We start from the raw sequence: 22,258 nt of genomic DNA on the forward strand, positions 1-22,258 counted from the left end.
TAAAAAACCCCTCTAATGTGCTCCACTTTTCCTCTATACCTGTCACGGCTGGCGGAGTGAGCCGTGTGATGTGGAGGAAAGGGAGGACCCAAAATGCAGCAGTGACTGATGATACGAGTGATGTTTATTTACAAAGTGACAATGGCAGAAACAGGCAGTGAGGCATGACAAAACAACTGAAGAAACCTAAACTGGGAGAACTAAATGACAAACCTGAGACCATACAAAAGGGGTGCGGGGCAGAGAGACGCAGAGACAGGAACACCATAGAACGCAGACGAGCCGACAATGAACACAGACCGACACCCACTAAATATACACACACAAGGTAATCAGGTAATCACACACAGGAGGGAAGAACAGCTGAACCTAATACACATGAGGAACGGAGGACACAAGCTGAACACAATGACAACAGACACAGACCTTCAAAATAGAATAGGAAATCCAGAACATGAGCCTTCAAAGTAAAGCAGGAACACACAGACTGATTTACAACACAACACGGGGACATGAACAGAGCACCAAGGACAGACACAGGTAGGGCTGAATACACACACCAAACTACAGGTTCAACCCTAAACCAATACAAAATCAGAATAAACACAAAGCACAAAAATGAACTTCAAGGAAACACAAAACGCTGGGCCAAAATGACCCAGGACCATGACAATACCGGACTTTCCGCCTGAATAAGCCATGAAATGTATTTGACCAATTCTAATCAGACTACAAATGGAAACCATAAAGCTGCTGTTATCCCACAGATTCTGTACATCTATGGGGAATAAATCAGAGATTAAAGCGATTATAAACATTGACATCAAAACCTCTCTAGTGGATAAACTATGTGATAATAACACACTTTCTAAATTAACCCCAGGCATTATGAGTGCATATAAACATCATTAGTGCATATCCTACAGGTCTAAAGTGCAAGTCTGTAACATGAAACTACGGTAAATACCTGGTAGTTTCCTCTAAGGGATCAAATAACTGGGGGAGCAGGTAAGAGACAAGCTGCACCCTTGGACAGGTTGTAGGCCTAACACAGACAGAGAGAAACGGCCGTTTACACCTACAGCCAATTTAAAATCACTAGTTAACCCAAACCAATGCTTGTCTTTGGACTGTGGGAGGAAGCAGAATACTGGAAGAGAACCCAGAGACGGGGATAACCTCCAAACTTGACTGAGAAAGGCTCCACTTTGGATGCAAACCACAACCTTCTTCTTGTAAGGCAACAGTGCTAAGCACCACCCAGCCACCATTTCCCAATATTGGCTATTATTATTATATCTCTATATATATTTATATGCCACATTCCCCTTTTGCAACCTCAGTTGGATTGCTAAATAAACGACCAAATTATTAATGTTTATAAAAGTTGGTGTCTCACCAGCAGCTGTATTGCTAAAGAAATAAGAATTATTATAATGCAAAACAGAGAAGAGCAGAAAATACTTATATAATAGATGGTATTGCATTTCTTTATAGTGATCACAACTTTGTGCAACTGCTCTACAGTGAAATTATAAGTCAAGTTTACACTGCAGTGATAAAGAAAAAAAATGCTTTTATTAACCAAAAGCTTTACATCACAAGAAACACCACTGTAAGTGTGTGCTCGTCCCTTCTGTTGTAGCAGTCGCCTTTTGACAACAAACCACAAGTGCGACCCGCCCTCCTCGTTCAGTGCCTCCCTCCCTCCTGGCACCTTCCCTCCCTCCCTGCCTTCTGCCTGGAATTCCTGAGTGTCTGAATGCTCTGGCTGGAGGCCATCAGTAGCTCGCTGAGAAGTTTCCTGTTGCACCCTCTCCCTCCTTCACTCCATCTATCCCTTCCTTTTCTCCTTCTTTCTTTCCCTTGCTCTTTTCGCCTCTGCTCTGTTGTGTCTCGGGCCTCTTTCTTCTTCTCTATGTCGGCACCTTTTATCTCTTCCCTGTCTTTTATTTGTAGATGATGTATGCCTAATGTCTTTTTAAAACCCTCAAAAGAGCAAGTGGCAATTTTGTGCTTATTCTTCCCTGAAGCATGTTAACACATGTGTGCCCCCCCCCCCCCCCCCCCCCCCCCCTATATATATTCCAGCCACTGTGACTCCAGCAAAAATAGTTTTTCCTCAATAGCCCTTCCCTTGTGGCTCCATGCTTGCTGCTATTACATAATCCTGTGTAAGATCCTGTGTGCCTTTTTGCAGTAGAGTCAAAGACAAGAGGTAAAGGTTTGAAGGAAAAGTATGAAAAATTGGAGACACCAGTAAAACTTTTTGAAATCCTTATTATGCATATGTTTTTTTAAATAAAATGTTTTAATACAGGAATTGGCTTTGCAGTATTTAAAGCAGAATCTTGTGTAGTATTCAATCAGAGGAATGTAAGTAAAGTAAAGTAAAATTTTATTTATATAGCACCTTTCAAGATACTATCACAAAGTGCTTCACAGAAGCTAGAGCATAAAACATAACATTAAATGTGATAAGAGTGAAGGTGGAATATTAACATAAAGGGATAACGAAGCAGTAAATGTAAGAAGAGCAAAAAAAGCAAATAATGAAGAAATAAATATAAGAAGAAAAGGGGAATATGGGGCCCAGAGGAGTAGGAGGAGGAGTGGAAACTGAGGTTTCCTGTTTGAGGAGGTGGCTGGCTGAAGAGGACAGAAGCAGGGGAAAAAAAACCCTCTCCTGTGTGTGTGTTTGTGTGTTGAGTGATCCATCAGGGGCTTAAACGAGGGGGGGGGTGTATGTGTCAGCAGAGGTGGGGTCACTTGCGGTTATTACTTCGAGCAACGTCGGCGATGAGACAAGTGTGAGGGAAAGAGTGACCATTTTTGGGTCTGTTTTTCGTGCGTCTCTAAATGCAAAGATTCGAATCATCGGCCTTTAACGCGGCTCAGCTGATGATGAACGAAAACGCCTTTGTCGCATCCTTCTCGAATTGATCTCACCTTTGACACGAATCCATGTAAATCTGACTCTTGAGGAAAACTGCAGATTGGAGTCACAGTTGTTTAGAGTACTGCGCTCGTTTGCTTGAAAATGTGAGGGTATTGTTTATTTCCTCTAGGCCTGGGTCACAGATGTTGAACAGGGGTCAGAGGTCACACCACACCCTCACCTGTTGGATATAAAGTCCTGCAGGTTTCAACATGACTGGTGCTGCAGCTGTGGGTCGCTACACATCAGCGCCAAGCCACAGAAAACCTAGAAACACATTTACTAAGAGAGTTACTGACCTTTAGTTCATTAAATGTGCCAGGCAGCCGTTGTGTTTGCTTTGTGATGGCAGAAAGTCCACATTTAGGTCTCAGTAACCCCATAATTGTTCTGTTTAAAATGTGATTTAACCACACCGTGCTATAAAAAGTTTTTGGATTTCTGAGTGGACTATACTGGCTCTGATTATGTTCTATCAACTGATATATGCGCATACACATAAGAAGACTCCTTACTGCATGCATACTCTTCCACGTGCATCTTCAAATAATCTATTCCATTCTACTCTATAGACATAGTGCTGTGCTAAAGTCTTGAAGCACTCATCATTTATTTATGTTTTGCTAAGAAAATAAGTGCAGTGATTTATTCAACAAACAAGTGCAAACATACATGGAAATGCAGTATATTTGTGCTTATAGTTCTAATGAGTTTGAAAGTCAGTATTTGGTAAAATCATCTTTATTCTTCAAAACAGCCTGAACTCTCTCAGCCAAGCTTCATTGTAATTTCTTTAAGTCGTTTGCAGGACTAGTTCTCCAGGCTTCTTGAAGGACATTCATTCTTTGGATGTTGGTCGCCTTTTTTGTTCCATTCTCTGCTATGATGATCTCACGTTGCTTTAATAATGTTGAGGTCCAGGCTCTGGGGAAGCCATTGTGTGTGTGAGTGTGTGCGATTCTTCTTCTTTTAAATCCAGGTAGGCTTTTACTGCATTGGGAGTGTGTTGGGGATCATTGTCATGCAAAAAATAAAGCCATTCCCAGTCAGATGCTTTCCAGATGCTACTGCACGGTCGATCAAAATCTGACGGTACTTTTCATAGTTTCAGCAATTTTGACAATATCCTCAACACCACTGACTGAAATGCAGCTCCAAACTATGACAGAGCCTTCACCGTGTTTTCCCTCCCTGTTTCCCTTCCTTAAGAATGACTTCTTGACTCTTCCACTGAGACCATTTCTGATGGGGCTTCGGTGAACAGTAGTTGAATCAACACAAGGACCAGATGCATCTCTCAGGTCCTGTGTCATTGTTTTTTTTTTCAATTTCCTAAGGAAATGACTTTCAGATACTGCTCTAGATAGTTTGCTTTTTTTTAGGACAAGATTGCGCTACACACCACTCCAAGTTATGCCAACCTTTTGGCTAATAGCTCTTTGGGAATCACCTTTTTGGTTGTTTAAAAAAACCTTTCATGCCCGTGAAACTGTGTCATATTTGGCATTTTGTGTTTTCGTGACAGCTATGACAAAACTTTAAAGGAACTTCAGAAAGCCTAGAGAACTATTCCTCAAGACCACTTACAAAACTACAATAATGTCTGGAAACTTGGAAGCAAAGTGGCAAGAAATGCGTGGTGGCTAAACGTTTGCACTTTATACGTGTTAATGTTAAATCTTTTTTTAATTACGAATGAAATTGTTTTAAATAAAGCTGTATTCGCTCAAATATATTCATAATGGTATTTTGAAATATGTGTAAATGACGTCTCTGATTTTACTTATATATTTATTGCCAGTTTAATATTGGCTTAAATGGCATTGTTTAGCTTAACGCCATCGGTCACTAGAAGCTATCTTTCTCATCATGCTTTTTTGCTCTCTCTGTGTTCTCTTCACATGTGTGCGTGTGCATGTATGTGTGTGTGTGCGCACATGCGTGCGTGCGTGTGTGTGTGTATATAAGAGAACGGAGAGAAAAAAGAGAGCAAAGAGCCCCGGGGAGAACTGGCTTGCCTCCTACAGACCACCTCCCAGGGTCACAGCAGGAGGGAGATTAAGTTACAGCCAAACTCGGAGGGGGTTTCACAAAATGTGTACGCACACACAAACACATTCCCTCACTCTCTGAAACCCACACTGTGACAACAAAATATTGCACAATGCGATTTTATAAACTGTAAAATAATCATCTTATACTGCACAATTATAATGTTTTCTGATGCGTTTTATTGGCGCGTATCTGCACCATCAGACCAAGCAGACTGAGCTGAAACGCAATCCTCACCAGATCAGATTAGGGTAAAGATCAGTCGGTCAGAGTGGGGTCAGCAATGATCCATGTGAGCCTAGCCTCAGAGCACAGGGGTGTTGAAACACACAGCCCTCCTTTGACCTGAAGTCCCCTTGCACTATTTCACCCTATAAGTAACCGTGCCGTCTTTCTCACACCCTCCAGTCTCGACCCAGGTTCACCCCTGAACACACACATACTCATACTTTATCAAAGCAAGGTCAGCAGAGTAAGACTCAGGTGGAAGGGTTATACAGGGGAGTAAGTCACAAGGGTTGTTAAAGAGGACATGCACAAGCCTCCTTTTTAGCACGCTTCCTCCTCCACTTCCTCCTCACCCTCGTATATCCTCGCTGTGGCCCCCTCGGTCATCCCTCTGCTCCACTCTCTCTCCCGCTCAGCTGCTGTAGTCAGTGTTTACTCTGCTAGAGCGAGAGGAGAAGGCCCAAAGAGGGACAATGCCTCCTTTCAGAGACACTGTTGACCCCCACGACTGAGCGAGGAAGTCTGCATGGGGGCCAGCCAACACCCCTTCCCCAAACTTCACAGCCATCCGCCATTAGGCTTTATACAAATCCTCGCATATCACACAGACGTGCACACAGAGCACCGTACTCTTTCCACCTCAGTATCACTCTTTCTGTTAGGCACCCTTTCTCTGTCTCATTTTTCCCACAAGCCCCCCCTCTCAGTGACTGAGCGTGGAGTCAAGATCCCGTAAATCCTGTCCAAGATCCACACTCTGTGAGTCACTTCCCAGCCACTCTACTATTTCTCCATTAAGGAACAATCACGAAGGCAGGTTGAGGTGAAATTCAGCACATTCATCAAGAGTTATACTTGTCAAGTCCAGTAACCTGATGAATGAGTAGTAAAGTAGGGGGGAAATGCCCTCTGCAGCCAATTTCCAGATTTGACTGTCTGCCGGCTGCACTTTTACTGCATGTCCACACTTCTCCTGTCTGTCTGGGTTAAAAAAAAGTACAAAGCAGGTGTAGCACCTCTGGGATCACATCAGTGAGGTATGGATTGCTCTAGGCTTTGTAGTTATTGTTTAGCTCGCTGTCATTAGGAAGTCCAAGAAACTTTTAGGTGAATCTTGTTTTAAATATTTGTCACATTGTTTACTTAGGGGCCCCTTTCTTTTATAAGGCCTTCAGGTATTACCGTTTACTCATAGCAATGAACATAATTGCCCCAGGCTGATAATGAATAAAAGCCAATGGAGCTTTAAGCCTACAAATGACACATGTGCAGACATTGATCAGTTATTTTTTTTATCAGCTTGCTGCTGATTAAAATGATATTTTTCCTCATTCATCTCAAAGAAATTAAAGCTGTAGTTCAGTGGACACATGTAAACCGAATAATTAAAAAAAAAACCCTACAACTTAATGTTGAACACTTATTTATTTATTTGGAATTTAAAAGCAAGAAAAGACTGGACAGTAATGCTCTTTTGGGGAAAAAAAGTGGCATTTTCTCAACATGCAGCAGATATATTGTGCATGGAAACAGGGCAGCACGGTGGCACGGTGGTTAGCACTGTTGCTGCACAGCAAGAAGGTCCTGAGTTCAATTCCAACATCAGGCCGGGGTCTTTCTGTGTGGAGTTTGCATGTTCTCCCCGTGTTTGCGTGGGTTCTCTCCGGGTACTCCGGCTTCCTCCCACCGTCCAAAGACATGCAGCTTGTGGGGATAGGTTAATTGGATAATCCAAATTGTCACTAGGTGTGAATGTGCGAATGAATGTGAGTGTGAATGGTTGTCTGTCCCTGTGTGTTGGCCCTGCGACAGACTGGCGACCTGTCCAGGGTGTACCCCGCCTCTTGCCCTATGACAGCTGGGATAGGCTCTAGCGCCCCCCGCGACCCTGAAAAGGACAAGCGGAAGCGAATGGATGGATGCATGGAAACAACACTTTTCTTGGCTAGCTGTTGTTTGAGTGGGCTGGGGGCTGATGCAGAGGCGTGCTTAATAAATTGGAGAAAATGAACTGCATAGTCCATTTTGTGTGTGTGTGTGTAATGAAAAACTTGGGACATTGTCTAATGTATCAATAAAAACAGAATATATCAGGTTATTTTGAATTTGATGTTACTGCAACATCTCAAAAAAGTTGGGAATGGTCCGTGGATGCGTAGCATCCCCTCTTCTTTTAACAACAGGCTATGGACGTCTGGGAGCTAAAGAAACCAGCTGATGGACTGTTGGGAGAGGAATGTCGTCCTGTTCTTGTCTGATTTAGGATTCTAGCTGCTCAACAGTCCTGTGTCTGCTTTTTCATTTCATGATGCATCAAATGTTTTCAGCTGGTGAAAGGTCTGGGCTGCGGGCAGGCCAGTCGGGCACGGAGGCCACTATGAAGCCATGCTGCTGTAATAATTGCAGTATGTGGTTTTGCTGAAATATGCAAGGCCTTCCCTGAAAAAGACGTAGTGAGGGTGGGAGAATGTAATTCTTTAAAATCTGTATGTACCTTTCAGCACTGATGGTGCCCTTCCAGATGCACGAGCTGCCAATTCCATTGGAGCAAGTGCTACTCAGTACCATCACAGATCCAGGTTTTTGAACTGAGTGTTGATCTCAAGCCGGGTGGTCCCTCTCTTAGCCAGAAGAGAGAGGGTCAATGTTTTCCAAAAATAATTTCCAATTTCAATTCGTCTGACTACAGAACAGTTTTCCACTTTACCTCAGTCCATTTTAAATGAGCTTTGGCCCGAAGAAGACAGCGGTGTTTCTGGTTCACATATGGCTTCTTCATCGCGTGATAGAGCTCTAACCTACATTTGGTCATAGTACGGTGAACTGTGTTGAAAGACAATAACTTCTGGAAGTTTTTTGAGCCCATGCAATGATTTACATGACAGAGTCATGCCTGGTGTTAATGCAGTATTGCCTCAAGGCCTGAAGATTTTTGGTCTTTTCCCTTGCGCACAGAGATTTCTCCAAATTTTCTGAATCTTTTGACGATATTATTTATTTTGAGCAACTCTTGTCTCTCTAAGATGCTGTTTTTATATTCAGTCTGTTGCCAGTGAACATAATTAGTTCTAAAACATTAGTCAAGCTGTTTCTTTTTACTACCCCTTCCTTTTCCAGCCTTTTGTTGCCCCCGGCACTTTTTTTGACCTATGCTGTTGCCATCAAATTCAAAATGAGCTGACATATGTTTTAAATGGTGCATTTTCTCAGTGTAGACATTTTATATGTTTAGTATGTTCTAGTGTCAGTGGGTTTATGAGATTTGCAAAATCATTACATTCTGTTTAGTGTAATGGTATGCACAAGGAGCAGCCAGCAGGGAAGATCTTTAGTGGGTGGAGAACCTGGTAGTAGCTCTCTGCTTGACATCAGGTGCCAAACCAAATTCTATGCCAATGTTATATGGATTCAGAAATTCCATATCCATTCCTCATTGCATGGACCATAATGCCGATGGGTCCCTGCATAAGATTGAGCAGGATTTATAGAAAGGTTAAGCTGATTCCTGGTCTGCGCCTCGGGGTGAGGGCTTTTACGAATTTAAAGTGGATGACAGGCGATTTTCTGCTACTTTGGCCGAACAATAAAGCCAAAAAATTTCTTGGCAAGCATGTGTGGTAGGAGTTACAGCAAGTTAGTCATAGCCACCCAGTACAGCAGAGAATGGGAGTAGTATTAACTGCAGCAGATGCTCATATTCACTATGAGATTTTTTAAATGTTTATTTTCACAGTTAATGACAACAAACTCCACTTGACAGCAATTACCAGTAAAATCCCGCCTTTATTGTTAGCAACATTCATTATGTGTCACCATATAATTTACAATAACCGTGTGATTGAAAACAATAATAAGTGAATCTCCTCGTTCGGAGGTCTGCACTGGTGAAGCGAGAAGCATACAGCCGGTTAAGGACTAACACGCAAAATCTCAGGTTCTGTGTTTTACTGCGACACCAACATTTCTTTAACCCAAGAAATCATGCGAGTCATTTAACAGCTTCACATTTTTCATGTGTTCATTGGTTGTGTGGTTCACTATATTCTGGACAATGTACACAAAGAGCTTATTTTAAAGCAGAATGCATGATTGTCTGGGTTTTTTTTTATTATTAGTTTGCTTATAGGAGGTAATATTTTATTTACCTACTGATGCTGGACTTTGGATTTTTTTCCCCAAAGAATTGTTGTAAGATGTGTTTTTATGTGCATGTGAGGAAAATGGGTGTCTCTTCATGCATCACAGCTCATCTCACCGATGACGCTGCTCTCATACAGTGCCTTCTTCTGTTTGCATCAGTACGTGTGTGAACTATCATCCTCTTATCTATGGCTGATTGAATCTTTACACCCCTCCCAACCCCCTGGCTGTGTGTCTGTATTTGTGTGTGTGTGAGCTGTTGGCGATCCCTCGTTGGGATGGCGAACCTGGTGACCTCCCTGCTCCATGCCTCCCAGAAACAAGGGCTTCTCATGTGGCTGCTAGCCAGTTGCACTGAAAGCCCACCATTCACGACTAGCCATCCCTTCTATGAGTTTGTCTCGGCATGTGTGCGAAGGAGAGGGGGAACAGATGGATAATTTTTGAAATTACAGTTTGAGCAATTGCTTGTATGCATGTGTGAGCAAGCATGTATATCAGAAAGAATCTGTGTGCATATGGTATACACTTTATAGACACTTAAAATAAGAAATTATAAAACTGCAACTGTACAGATGGAGAAGATGTTTGTGTAGAGAAGCACTGAATCCTAGGACTTTATGTTCAGAGGATAGCTTGGCTTAAACATTCAAAATTGTATGGCATAGACTGTATGTAAATGATAGTCCCTTTAGCTTTGTAGCTGCCACTCTAGCAATGAAAACATTTACATGGCAGGCTGGGATTATTAGCTGTCAGCTAATGCCAGCAACTTTGGTCAGCATACTGAATCTGTAGACCAGGGATGAGAAAGTCATTTTTAAGTGGGCCAGACCTGTGAAAGTCTCCTTTCTGTCAGTGTAAACAAGTTTAATTAATCCCCAAAATATCTTAATAAAAGAAAAAGAAGTGCAATTTTAATAAAACATCTCAGTCTTTCTACGTGATAAAGAAATGCTGCTCCTGAGAAAAGGAAAGAAATCTGTGAGCACAACTCTTTGGGCTTTGGGCTTACCGTCCAGTAGCACTGACTTCAATTGTGATGAAGTGTTTTGAAAGACTGATGAGAGATCACATCACTTCTTCACTTCCTCCCACCATCGACTCACTTCAGTTTGCTTACCGGACTAATCGTTCCACAGACGATGCCATATCTCACCTGCTCCACACATCCCTGAGTCACCTGGACACTGGCAGAGGGAATTATGTTAGGATGCTGTTCGTGGACTACAGTTCAGCATTCAACACAATAATTCCCTCTAAGCTTTTCACCAAGTTGACGGATCTAGGACTCAGCTCATCACTGTGTCAGTGGATCCTCAACTTCCTCACAGACAGACCCCAATCAGTGAGGGTAGGAAAACAAGTCTCCCCCTCCATCTCACTCAGCACTGGAGTGCCTCAGGGCTGTGTTTTAAGCCCCCTGCTGTACTCACTGTACACTTATGACTGTGTAGCCACATCCGACACCACCTCCATTGTCAAGTTTGCTGACGACACTGCTGTTGTGGGCCTGATCGCCGACAACATCGAGACGGCCTACCTGGAGGAGATTAGGAACCTGGAGACCTGGTGCCAGGAGAATAACCTCCTCCTAAACATCAGCAAGACTAAGGAGCTGATCGTGGACTTCACTACAAAGCAGGCGAGGAATTACAAACCCCTCATCATCAGTGGCACGCCAGTGGAGAGAGTGGACAGTTTCCGATACCTGGGTGTCCACATCACTCAGGACCTGTCATGGTCCTGTCACATCAACACCCTGGTTAAGAAAGCCCGTCAGCGTCTCTTCTTCCTCAGAAGACTTAGAGATTTCCATCTGCCACTGAAGGTGCTCAAGAACTTCTACTCCTGCACCATCGAGAGCGTCCTGACGGCAAACATCTGCACCTGGTTTGGGAACAGCACCAAGCAGGACAGACGAGATCTGCAAAGGGTGGTGCGCTCGGCAGAACGCATCATTCAATCAGAGCTCCCTGACCTGCTGTCCATCTACACCAAGCGGTGCAAGTCCAAAGCTAGGAAGATTATGATGGACCTCTCCCATCCCAACAATGGACTCTTCTCACTGTTGAGGTCTGGGAAGCGCTTCCGCTCCCTTAAGGCCAAAACAGAGAGAATGAAGAGGAGCTTCTTCCCCCAGGCTATTCGGGCCCTGAACCAGGTGTAGGACTGGACTCTCCCAACACGTCACTATAAGACTGGACTCACACGCACCACCACACATTTCCTATAATCCTATAATTCCTATAATTTATAATCCTTATCTTTATAATCTCTTCTGCTATTTGCACATTCTTTACTGTAAATTCCTAAGTTAATTTGTAAATTTTTGTAGTAAATTGTAAATATTGTAAAACTTTTCTTCTGTCATTTAATGGTCGGGCATTGTACAGCTACAAGCATTTCACCCCCATGTCATACTGTGTATGGTTGTGTGTGTGTGTGACAAATAAAATTTGAATTTGAATTTGAATTTGAAATTCTAAGACATGAACGTGGACAATTACAGAAAGAAGTAGTAGTTCTGGTAGCTTATTGGCCAGACTGCCCTGTAATATAAACCTGAAAGTTTTTATTAATTAACAGAAACAGTCTTTTTTCAGCACTTTCTATAGTAGATAGTGTAAAACCAGGAACTTTCTGTCATTTAATTGTTTATTAATTAATCACTTTATTGTAGCCATGGCCATGCTGGAGTTCTGTCACTTAGAAAAGCTATAAAACGTAGATTTTCCCGAGCCGTTCTGTGGGTCAGATTGGTTTCTTTGCCGGGCTGATTCTGGCCCCTGGACCTTATGTTTGACATCCCTCACATAGACTGCATGGGTGACACAGATTTTTGCCAATTAATGCAAAATAACATACTGATAAACTGCCAGAATTTCACTCACTCAAACCCAAACGTGAGTAGGAAACAGTAGAATTAAAAATACTCCAGAACACATTTGGAACTCTAAAATTAAGCGTTTATCATAAAATGGGGGTGTACTGAGGTTTCTCACAGATGTCATGTGGATGACAGTTAGACATAATAGACGTGATACAGCCATCGGTTACTAGTGAAAAATATGTATTCCCTGACTGGATAGCAGTGGTTCCTGGAGGTTGCCTGCTCTCGGTGGGGGAAATCAGATTCAAAGAGGGCAATGTACCAAAAACTTCTTAGTGATTGCTTTGGTTGTTTGCAGATTACTAAAGTTACTGTAGTTTTTCACATATGTCTGCAAATAGTTGCTAACTACTAGCCGAGCAGTAGTACAATTTGGTAAAGTGAAATAAAAAAAGTGTTGCTAGAGTAAAAGCTGTGCCTCAGCGCAGCAGCCAGCTTGTTTCATAAGGTGCAACTTGGACTTTGAGGGCGAATGGTCTCCATTTATGCTTTCAGTACAGCTCAGAGTGTAGCTCGCCAACGTTTGTGGACAAGTCCATCACTTCCATTCAATCTATGACTGTAGTAATATGATAAAGACCAAACAACCTCAGGGTTTGGAGTGGGTGTGCAGGGTTTATCATAACTGATTTCAGCTCCGACAGCTTTCATACCCGGCCGCAGAGTCAGCGCTCTTGATAAGTTTGTCTACACCTTCTTCCCAGTAGGCCACAGCAAAAAAACAAAAAAAACAGAGCAATGGCCACCACCGTATGGTGAACAGCAGGAGTTTACAGCTGTTGAATTACCTTAGTCTCCTTAGGACAGAAACTCTTTGTCCCTTACTGTACACCACCTGCCTGTGGCCAGTCCAAGTTGCTATTGAGCTGCACACCAGGGAATTTAGAAAATGAACTGAAGCCACAAAAACTGTCTGGACCACGATAGAATTCCTAATTCATTTAGTCAAAAAAATGTGATTTTTTATTTAGGAAGTTATTGTTAAGGATTTGAACTCATAAATATAACAATGGGCTTCATGGAGGTGTCCAGTTCCTGAGTCATAATGAGAGTTAGAAGAAGAGTCATGCCCACAGCCCCCAGTCTGGGTCCAGAGGTCAGTGTTTTTAGAGGAGGGAGGAGATAAATGCAGTGGGTACAGCTGAACTTAAAGACCTTCAGGGTTTGGTCTCAAAGGTCTACGGTGTCTGAAGGTGCACGGTCTCAGGGGTGGGGGTGATGTGACGGAGCGAAAGAGTGGCCAAGGGGTGGAAAGAAGTCAGGCTAGTGGTGGGGGTGACCATCTGGATTGGATTGTAGACATTCCTCAGGATGAGTGTTCGTAAAGGTCGAAGAAAAAAAAGAAGAGGGGTCACTGGGCCCTCAGTGTGTGTGTGTGTGTGTCTGTGTGTTTATTATTCTTTGGCTCACTCGGTGTTTCAGTTTATGATTGTGGTCGGTTCGGCAATGTTTAAGGTATTTCTTCCCCAGTGGGATCGTGGAAAGGGAGATACTTTCAACAACATTTACGTGCGCAGTACTGCAGGTGTATATTAACGCCGAGCTTGCACGCACTTGCAGGAGGGAGGTCTGCGATCATGCTGTCGCTGGACGAGCCTCTGGACCTGAAGCTTCCTCGGAGGGCCAACGGGAAGGACAGAGGGGCGCGCAATCCTCCTCTCTCACCGCTGCACCCCAAACATGCTCGCCAGCTCCACATGGCAGATGATGGGACAGCAGTCATAGAGCCTGCCTCACCAGCATCTCCACACACAGGTGAGTAATAACAAACCACAACACAACTGTTTCTATGTTTAAGTGGACACACTGAGGCTAGTGTCCCTGTGTTGTGTTTTCATAGGCGTGCAGGTGGTCCCTCATGATCGAACAGACACTCCCACCCCCCCTGCAGTGGACCTGAGCATGTCTCCATCCTCCCGCCACACCCCAAGCTCTCCAGAAATGACCAACGGAAACTACATCCCTTCAGGCGTGAGTATATCAGAGCTCAAATTCACACACACACACACACACACTCTGACAAGCACACATAAGTGCTCCAAATCCACATTTTCTCATACTCTCATACTCTTTTCTTCGTTCACCTCCAAGTTGTTGTTAAAATGAACACCGTCTCTCACTGCAGCGGTGAGTGAGCACACTTTCCTGTCGACAGCTAGGAGTGAGTCAGCCTGCTAGGGTCAGCAAATCAGGAACAACATCGGGTTGTGTCACACTCACATAAGGGAATCAGGCTATGGAAAGGGTGGGAGGCCTCTGTGTGAGACAGAGTGGCAGAGTGAGGGGGTAAAGTCTTATCAAACACCTCTTGTGTCCCCAACAAATACCTTTGTCTGTGCAACTTTGACTCAGTGGCCCTGCTGGCATGATGTGTGTGTGTGTATGGATGTTGGTGTGTACATTTATAATCGGATTTAAGACATGCAGACCTCACGCCGCCTAATTCAATTCCCACGCAATTGAATTGAGGCATGCTGGCTGGGGCCATTCAGTCGCCCCACATCTTATTGAGTCTCACATCCCTCCAACCCAAACCCACCGCAGCACACACTTAACTTATCCCTGTGGACATAGATTGGAGACTATCAGTCTATCTTACCGTCACACCCAAAAATAAGACCTCTTACAAAGTAGCTCACACACTTTTTGCACACAGAGCTGCAGCTCAGTGCAGGGAAACGGCGTCATTTTATGAAATTTGTCACCTGCGCATTCTAACACTGAAGACTGTGATCTCTCTGTACGCCCTTTTTCTCCGTCTGTGCTCCCCTTGAAATCTCCGTGTACCTGTGTGGCTCTTTGTAAACGCAGCATTTCATCCTTCCCGTTCTCTCCTCGAGCTAAGATAAACTGTGTGTGTATGAGTGTGTGTGGGTGAGCTGGTGCATTAGATCTTTGAGCCCCAGCTGAGATCCAGCGAATCTTACATCTCTCATGCCGAGCTCAGGGATGTAGGGAGGTTTTGTAGTGCACAGCGGGAAACTACTAGAGGAAAAGTGGAAGGGATTTTTTTTGAAGGGAAGGACATGAATCTGCAGTTCAGTACTCCATTGATAAAAAGCGACACTTTTACTTTGTCAGTCAGTCCGTCCATCAGCACCTGTCTGCTTTTCCAATGCAGCGCACTCCACAGCTTTAAAGCTGGAAGTGCAACAGCTAGTACTAAACAGAAGGTTTCACCCTTATACGATCATAACTATGGACAGTGGCAGCTGAGTGTTATTTACATATATCCTTTCATTTTCTGGGTTTTATGATATACAGTAAAGCTTGTGCAGCAGTTTAATAACTCTGTTGCTGTTTTCCCTCTTTTTTTTTTTGGTTTGTTTTTACCAGAATTCTCATATCTCACAGGCCTTCCAGTTCTTTGTGCCAATAGGACATGGGACAGGACTTCACCTTCCATCCTCTATGTTCATTGGCCAGACTAGTGACAAGAGATCCTCTCCAGATCTTTCAGCAGATGAACAGCTAGCCTGTCGTTGGAAGAAGGTAAAGCTTTTTCTGATGCCCTTGCAGGGAAGTTTGAATCAAATCAAAACAACTGCATTGTCACAAGATTATATTCAAATGCTTTTCCCTCCCTTAGTGCCATCTGCTGTTTGACTCCCTGCAAGACCTGGTGGACCACGTTAACGACTTCCACGTCAAACCTGAAAAGGATTCTGGGTACTGCTGCCACTGGGAGGGCTGTGCTCGCAAAGGGAGAGGGTTTAATGCTAGGTGAGTTGAAAACGGTTCATTTTGTCTCTGAGGGGGGAAATTCAACAAGTGAGAAATAGATTTAAAGCTTTTTCGTTTGTGTGTGCCGCAGGTACAAAATGCTCATCCACATTCGCACTCACACTAATGAGAAACCCCATCGCTGTCCCACCTGCAACAAGAGCTTCTCGCGCCTGGAGAATCTCAAGATACACAACCGCTCACACACAGGTCAGTGGTCAGAGCCCAGTGAGTACTGACGGATATCTGAGGCAGTGTTTGCTATACAATTAAACTGTAAAGTAAAAATTAATAAGGAAGTTCTTTATACTAGTCAGCTTGTGTTTTTGATGGCTTCTATCGAGTCATATTAAATAAAACATGACATTTTGTAAATGGCGATCTCCATTAGAGTAAGAAAGCAGGCTAAACCGAGCTGTGCTCATTGGCTGACTTGTGATTGGAGAGTCAATAGATAACAGCTGTTTGGTTTCAAAAAACTAAGACGATGACTGCAAAAACATTCAGCTTGAGGCTGTGAAATCCTTCATATAAAGTCTCTACGTAATTCCTACAAAGGCTTTTGTTTTTGTGGAGTAGATTTTTAAGATTTTCTGAATGAATCTAAACATCTGTATCATCTCTCCCCCTGCAGGTGAAAAGCCCTACATTTGTCCGTATGAGGGTTGCAACAAGCGCTACTCCAACTCCAGCGACCGCTTCAAACACACACGCACGCACTATGTGGACAAGCCCTACTACTGCAAGATGGTGGGCTGCTTGAAGCGCTACACAGATCCCAGCTCTCTCCGCAAGCACATCAAAGCCCACGGCCACTTTGTGACTCAGGAGCAGGGCTCCTCAGGTGGAGTGGGCTCCCTGTTAAAGGGAAGTCAGAGCGGGGGGTTTACTAGTGGTGGTGGGAAAGATTCAGAGTTGTCCTATGTGAGTGGAGCCCACATTATAATCCCAGGGGCAGCGGCTGCTCTCCTGGGAGGCCATGCTCTGCAGGGCCTGGGTGGAAGCCTGCCCCTGTCCCCACTCAGTTCTCGGCCCCTGGACCTCAGCACACTGGGCTGTGCCAACTCCCCTCCTGGCAGCTTGGGAGGAACATCCATCCTCTCTTTCAACGGCTCCCCGCTGGGTCTCACAAAGTCCCATCTTCTCTCCCCCGCGTTTCCCTCCTCGGCCCTGGGCCTGCCGATGGTGCCGGTTCTGGGGCCCGCATCCGAGTGCGGGGCCCAGAACCACCATGCAAAGAAGGGCAAAGGAGAGGAGGCAGAGAATGAGGTGACTGGGGGGGCCCTGAACCTCTCCACAGGAGGGTCTCATGATCCTTTGTCCTGGGTCGTCATCCCCCCAGGCACTGTGGTGCTCAAGCCAGCTGTGGTCAACTGATACACACACACACACACACACACACACGTTTTACTAACACACATTCCAGAAGAGCTCAGGGGGTCGGGCTGGGAGGGTCAATGCCATAGTGAGGGTCTGGGCAGTCAAAGGTGATAGGGATTGGCTCGCACAATCAAATCCAGGCAATGCATTGGGATAGAGACACTTAAAGAATAAAAGCATACTTATCAAATCGGCAATCAGCAAAACAAGTGAAAATACTACACCTCACAAGAATGAGCGTGCAACGGAAGGCTATCGCATTGTTGGCAAAAAACTAAACTTGAGGCCCAAATGCTCTGTTCAGTATGGCTAAGGCCTTACAACAGGCTCCTCTTTCCTCTCTTATTTTATACTCTACTCATTCCTGTTTGCTGTTTCTATGGACAAGGACCATGAAAGTGACAGTCTTAGTGCTCTGTGTTCTTACAAAAGTCCTCCTTCATTGACAAGTATTTATAAGACTGTACTTTGACAGTGTGCCTCCAGCTTCGCAGTGAGATACACACACACACACACACACACACACACACACACACACACACACACACACACACACACACACACACACACAAAATAAGTGACGCGCTCACATTTAGGCAAACAGGGGGATTCTCAAATCACTTTAAAGTTTTGACCTATTTCTCGCAGGACGCTGTGATTAATATGATCCAGACAAGCTTGCCAAACCAAAGCAAGTGAACTCAAATGTATTTGTGCGGGGTGACGAGACCATTAAACACAGCGAATAATAGTGTCAACTGGCTATAGTATCGAAACCTCAAAACTGCTGCTAACTATTGACAATCTGTCCCCAGTTTGGGGAGAGGGTGACCAACACAGACCAGCCTAGTCCACCAGAATGTGTACGAGGTGTGCAGACTAGGGGCTTTTAGGGGCACGGAGCAAACTGAGGACATAACATAGACAAACGGTGTTACATCACCTGGCAATCACCAATCGATTTTCAAGTGAGATTTAAGGCACTGTGGTGTAGCCGACACCCTCCAACCCCCCTCCTAGTAGGACGTGACACACACGACATCCTGCTTGCCTTTTACAGAACTAGCACTGTTTTTTTCTCTTGGATTGTCCAGCTGCTTTCTCGTAATTGAATCAACACGGCCATCTTGCGTATGAAAGGGCCACTGTGGCGATAAACACTACTGTCTTGTATTTTTTTTTTTTTTTAAGTAACCCGACCCAAAACCAGCTGTGAAAAACAGGTGGTCGTCCAGTCGAAGTCCAACCCGGAGCCGTCGGTCGAATATTTGTCCTGAGTTCAACAAGTTTTCACGCTGTGCCAAAAGTACCTGGAAAACTGCAAGCGGGATGTTCACATTGTGCCACAGAGGAGGGGTGGAGGTGTGTTTGGGCGGGGGGGTGTTGTGCACTCAGTGCCACATACAGCTGGACTGAATATGAAGCCACACTATTGCAAACTGCCTCAATTTACTCTGTCCAAAGGGGCAAAAATGGACAAAACAACAACAAAAAAAGACTCATTTAACTTCTGGGAAACTTCTCATGGTTTGATAAAGCTGTCGACATGCACTTATCACAAACTATATCCCTTGTGTGTTCTTATGAAATGTTACACGGTTCTTTGATCAGTTGTTTTGCTCTCAGTCCGGTTTTTTTTCCTGCTGTGGGTCCTTCCAGACGCCTGTCGCTCAGTAATTGTCCGTGACACTGACTTTGATTGCTGCGTGCACAGAAGAGAGAGGTCGAGGAGCGGGAGAGGAGGATCATAACACAAGGAACATTCCCTCAAGAGACTGACATAAACCCCAGCCCTCCTCTCTCTTCACTCCTCCATCTCTCCCCTCTCCTTCCGCTTCATTGGCTGTCTCCTTTTTTCATCACTTTATCCAAGGGGGCGATACATTTAGTTATTGCTGTTTCGTGTTTTTTTTCTCTCTCTTTTTGTTTTGCTGTTGTTCAGACGAGACATTTTTTCTAATGTTGAAGATGCTTCTTGTGTTCTGTCATGGCTTCTCTGCAAATCAGCTTTCTGCTGTCGAGGATGAGTCTTTCGAGAGGTCGAAGAGTCGAAGAGAGGGAGAGCTTTGGTTGGTTTTCCAGCAGCAGTGGTCCCCAATCTGACATCTGGGAGACAAAAGGGATATTATTATAAATCTGAAGGGTCGGGTAATAATTTTTAAAAACTTTAAAAATGCTTCAGTAGATCAGTGGATGACACTAAGTCTGTTTGCCAGCCCGTTATTTTGCCATTAGACCTATATGTGAATAATCTTTAGTCTTTCTAGAATAATGAATCCAGTGTGATTCTTTTGCCCCTCAGGATCATTTTAATAATTCAAGTGATCTCTATCATCTAGTGCTGCCATCCACCCATCCATCCTCTTCAGGATTAGTAGGGGTGCTGGCGTGTATCCCAGCTTTTACTGGGCAAAAGGACAGCTCACCAGTCTGTCACAGGGCTAACAGAGAGACAGACCACTGTTCACACCTATGGCCAATTTTTTCCATTGTAGTATGTTATCATGTACTTTAACACACTGCCTTTCCCGAGCGTAACCTCACAGAGACAGTTAAGGAGTTTGTGACACTGTATAGGAAACCACACTGAGGACTTAACTCCTCCCCCTTGGATGCCTTCTATGGGTAACCTTTGTTTCTCTTTGATCTGAGTCTTTTCTGTTATATTGCAGATCTGCTTCCAGAGCAAAATGACTGGGTTTGAATCAGAAGTGAGCTCTGCCTATACAGCTTACCAAGGCTACCCTTGGAAAAAAACATAGAACCTGCTCTAATGATCGTCAAACAACGTCTTTATTGATATGTAAAGGGCGACGCTGTTAAATTTCTTAGAGTTAAAATGAAACCGTGTTGTAAGGAACGGTATCAGTGTTGGGGGGATCTGCTGAACATATATTAAGACTAAGACCATACACTGTGCAAAAAGACAAGGTGGCAGACACAGTGATCTGTAATCTGTTCAGTAGGTTTGGGTTCAAATGAATGCTGTGTGCAATTTTCATGCAGAACAAACAAGAGGCAGCACTTCCAAAACTTTACAGATTCTACCAAAACCTGGCAACCCTGATTTCGAGGCCATAACTGCAGATTTGATCCCTTTTGTCTTAAGCCAAAAGGTTGGAACCACTGCTTTGACATTACAGTCCTCCAAGACAAACACACCGGTGTGTGCCACTGAGGGAGTGTGAGCATAATAAATGTCTTTATTGAGAGAGTATCCGAAACAAAAAAACAACAAAAAGGAAAACATCTGACTGTGAAATGTTGGGCAGCACTGAGAGAGCGTGAGAGCAAAGAGAAAGGCTTGGCTGAATGAATAAATGAATAGACAAGGGACGGGGAGAGATGAGAGCAGAGGCTGTATGCCAGTGGAGGATGGCTGTGCAGCGCAGCCACTCTCCATCTGGCCACCTACCCCAGCAAACGGCCCTCTCAGCTCTGAAGTCGCTGTGCTGTGCCCAATGTGGCAGCCACTCAGAGGCATACCAGCCTGCAGAAAACTAGGCCACTGAACTCTAGCTGCCCTCTGGGCTTTTTTCTTTCTTTTTTTTTTTATAGATTAAACCTACAGGCTCAACTCCCCCACCTCCCGGCCAAAAAGCTTTTCTTGTTTTGACAGGGATAGTAAAAAGGCCACTTTCACAGCAAACAAAAGAAGTATAAACCCCCGTGCCTGAGTTTGTGCTGCCCACAGGTCCACCAGGATTCACAGCCTACCTGTGTTTCTGCCTCAGTAATTTTGTTAGTCATTATTATCTCAGAGACCCCCCCCCCCCAAAAACACCACACACACACACCATTGGCCTGTCTTTGGAGTCCGGGTGGGCATTGAATTGAAAAGAATTTCTTGCTCTTTGAGTGGACAATCCTGGCGTGTGATGTCACCAAAACAGGTGTTAAGTAGGCTAGACACGGTTTCCATGGCAACAGTGAAACCCACAGATGCTGCAGCTCTCCTCTTCCTCCTCCACCTCCCCTGTCTGTCTCTTCCTCTTGCTGGTCGAAGCCAGGGACAGAGACTCTGCGTGGCTGCAGAAGTCTGAACGATACTGACACGGATCCTTCCAGGGTCCACCCATCTTTAATATTAAATAAGCTGTACGATCCATTAACCCTTTGAGCTCACCCTGTAATAAACCGCCCCCCTCCCCCCTTTATAGCGAGTGTAGATAAGGTGATGCTGTCACGTCTTTTCTCAGCGTAGTGCGTTATTCGTCGGTTGTTTTTGGGAACAAAGTCATTGTAAAAAGTCATTCGGAGTCGCTAAAATGTCTGAATTCTAAAATCTTATTTTTCATATAGCATAAAAAGAAAAAGTGGTACGCGTTCCTGCAGATTTTAACACTTCACGTTGAGACGCGTGGAGCTGAAATCCAGGGCAAAAAGCTGTCAGCGAGTCGGGTCAGGGTAAAAGGGGTGCCGCTGACCGAAAGCGCTACGGCGTTGCACAAAGGGTTAATGATAAGACTAAGGCCACGCAAGGCCTGTTCCAAGTTCTGTTTTTTTGCACATTTGTGAGATATTATGTCAGTATTTTAATTTTTCCAAGTGCCTTTTTATTATTATAGGTAAATATAGAAGTTATACACTATGAAAAAGAAAATGATTATATGAAAATATATTTTTTTTTTCCTGGCGTCATGTTCTATGGTCGAACATGCAGAATTTTAGAGTTGTAAAAGTCTCCAATTGGTACAACATAGCGGCGTGCTCCTGTTTTAGAGGAATTTTATTACGATATTGATAATAATGTCAATGAAAACAAAAAAATGTTTAATAAAGCTGCATTTGATACTTCTGTGTGCATTTTCATTTCTATCTCACATATACATTAAAACAGGTGAAAACCCACCCAGAATAACCTGATTAACATTCAACTCGATGCAGTTAAATTCAGCACATAA

The 22,258-nt window shown here is 44.1% G+C and overlaps 1 protein-coding gene across 2 annotated transcripts in view; it reads left to right on the top strand.

The window, feature by feature from the left end:
• glis2b (GLIS family zinc finger 2b) overlaps positions 1 to 22,148 on the top strand; it is a 31,826-nt gene extending 9,678 nt beyond the window's left edge. The window contains exons 2-7 of one of the 2 annotated variants that reach the window (XM_012921418.5): positions 13,812 to 14,006; positions 14,092 to 14,222; positions 15,588 to 15,743; positions 15,841 to 15,974; positions 16,066 to 16,184; positions 16,609 to 22,148. In XM_012921418.5, coding sequence (XP_012776872.1) covers positions 13,829 to 14,006; positions 14,092 to 14,222; positions 15,588 to 15,743; positions 15,841 to 15,974; positions 16,066 to 16,184; positions 16,609 to 17,351 — 1,461 coding nt within the window. In that variant the 5' untranslated portion in view covers positions 13,812 to 13,828 and the 3' untranslated portion in view covers positions 17,352 to 22,148. The remainder of the gene's footprint in view (positions 1 to 13,811; positions 14,007 to 14,091; positions 14,223 to 15,587; positions 15,744 to 15,840; positions 15,975 to 16,065; positions 16,185 to 16,608) is intronic. The other variant, XM_076883205.1, reaches the window with a different exon arrangement.
• The last annotated feature ends 110 nt before the right edge of the window (positions 22,149 to 22,258 follow it).

Source organism: Maylandia zebra, linkage group LG4, assembly GCF_041146795.1.
Source record: "Maylandia zebra isolate NMK-2024a linkage group LG4, Mzebra_GT3a, whole genome shotgun sequence".
Taxonomy (NCBI): domain Eukaryota; kingdom Metazoa; phylum Chordata; class Actinopteri; order Cichliformes; family Cichlidae; genus Maylandia; species Maylandia zebra.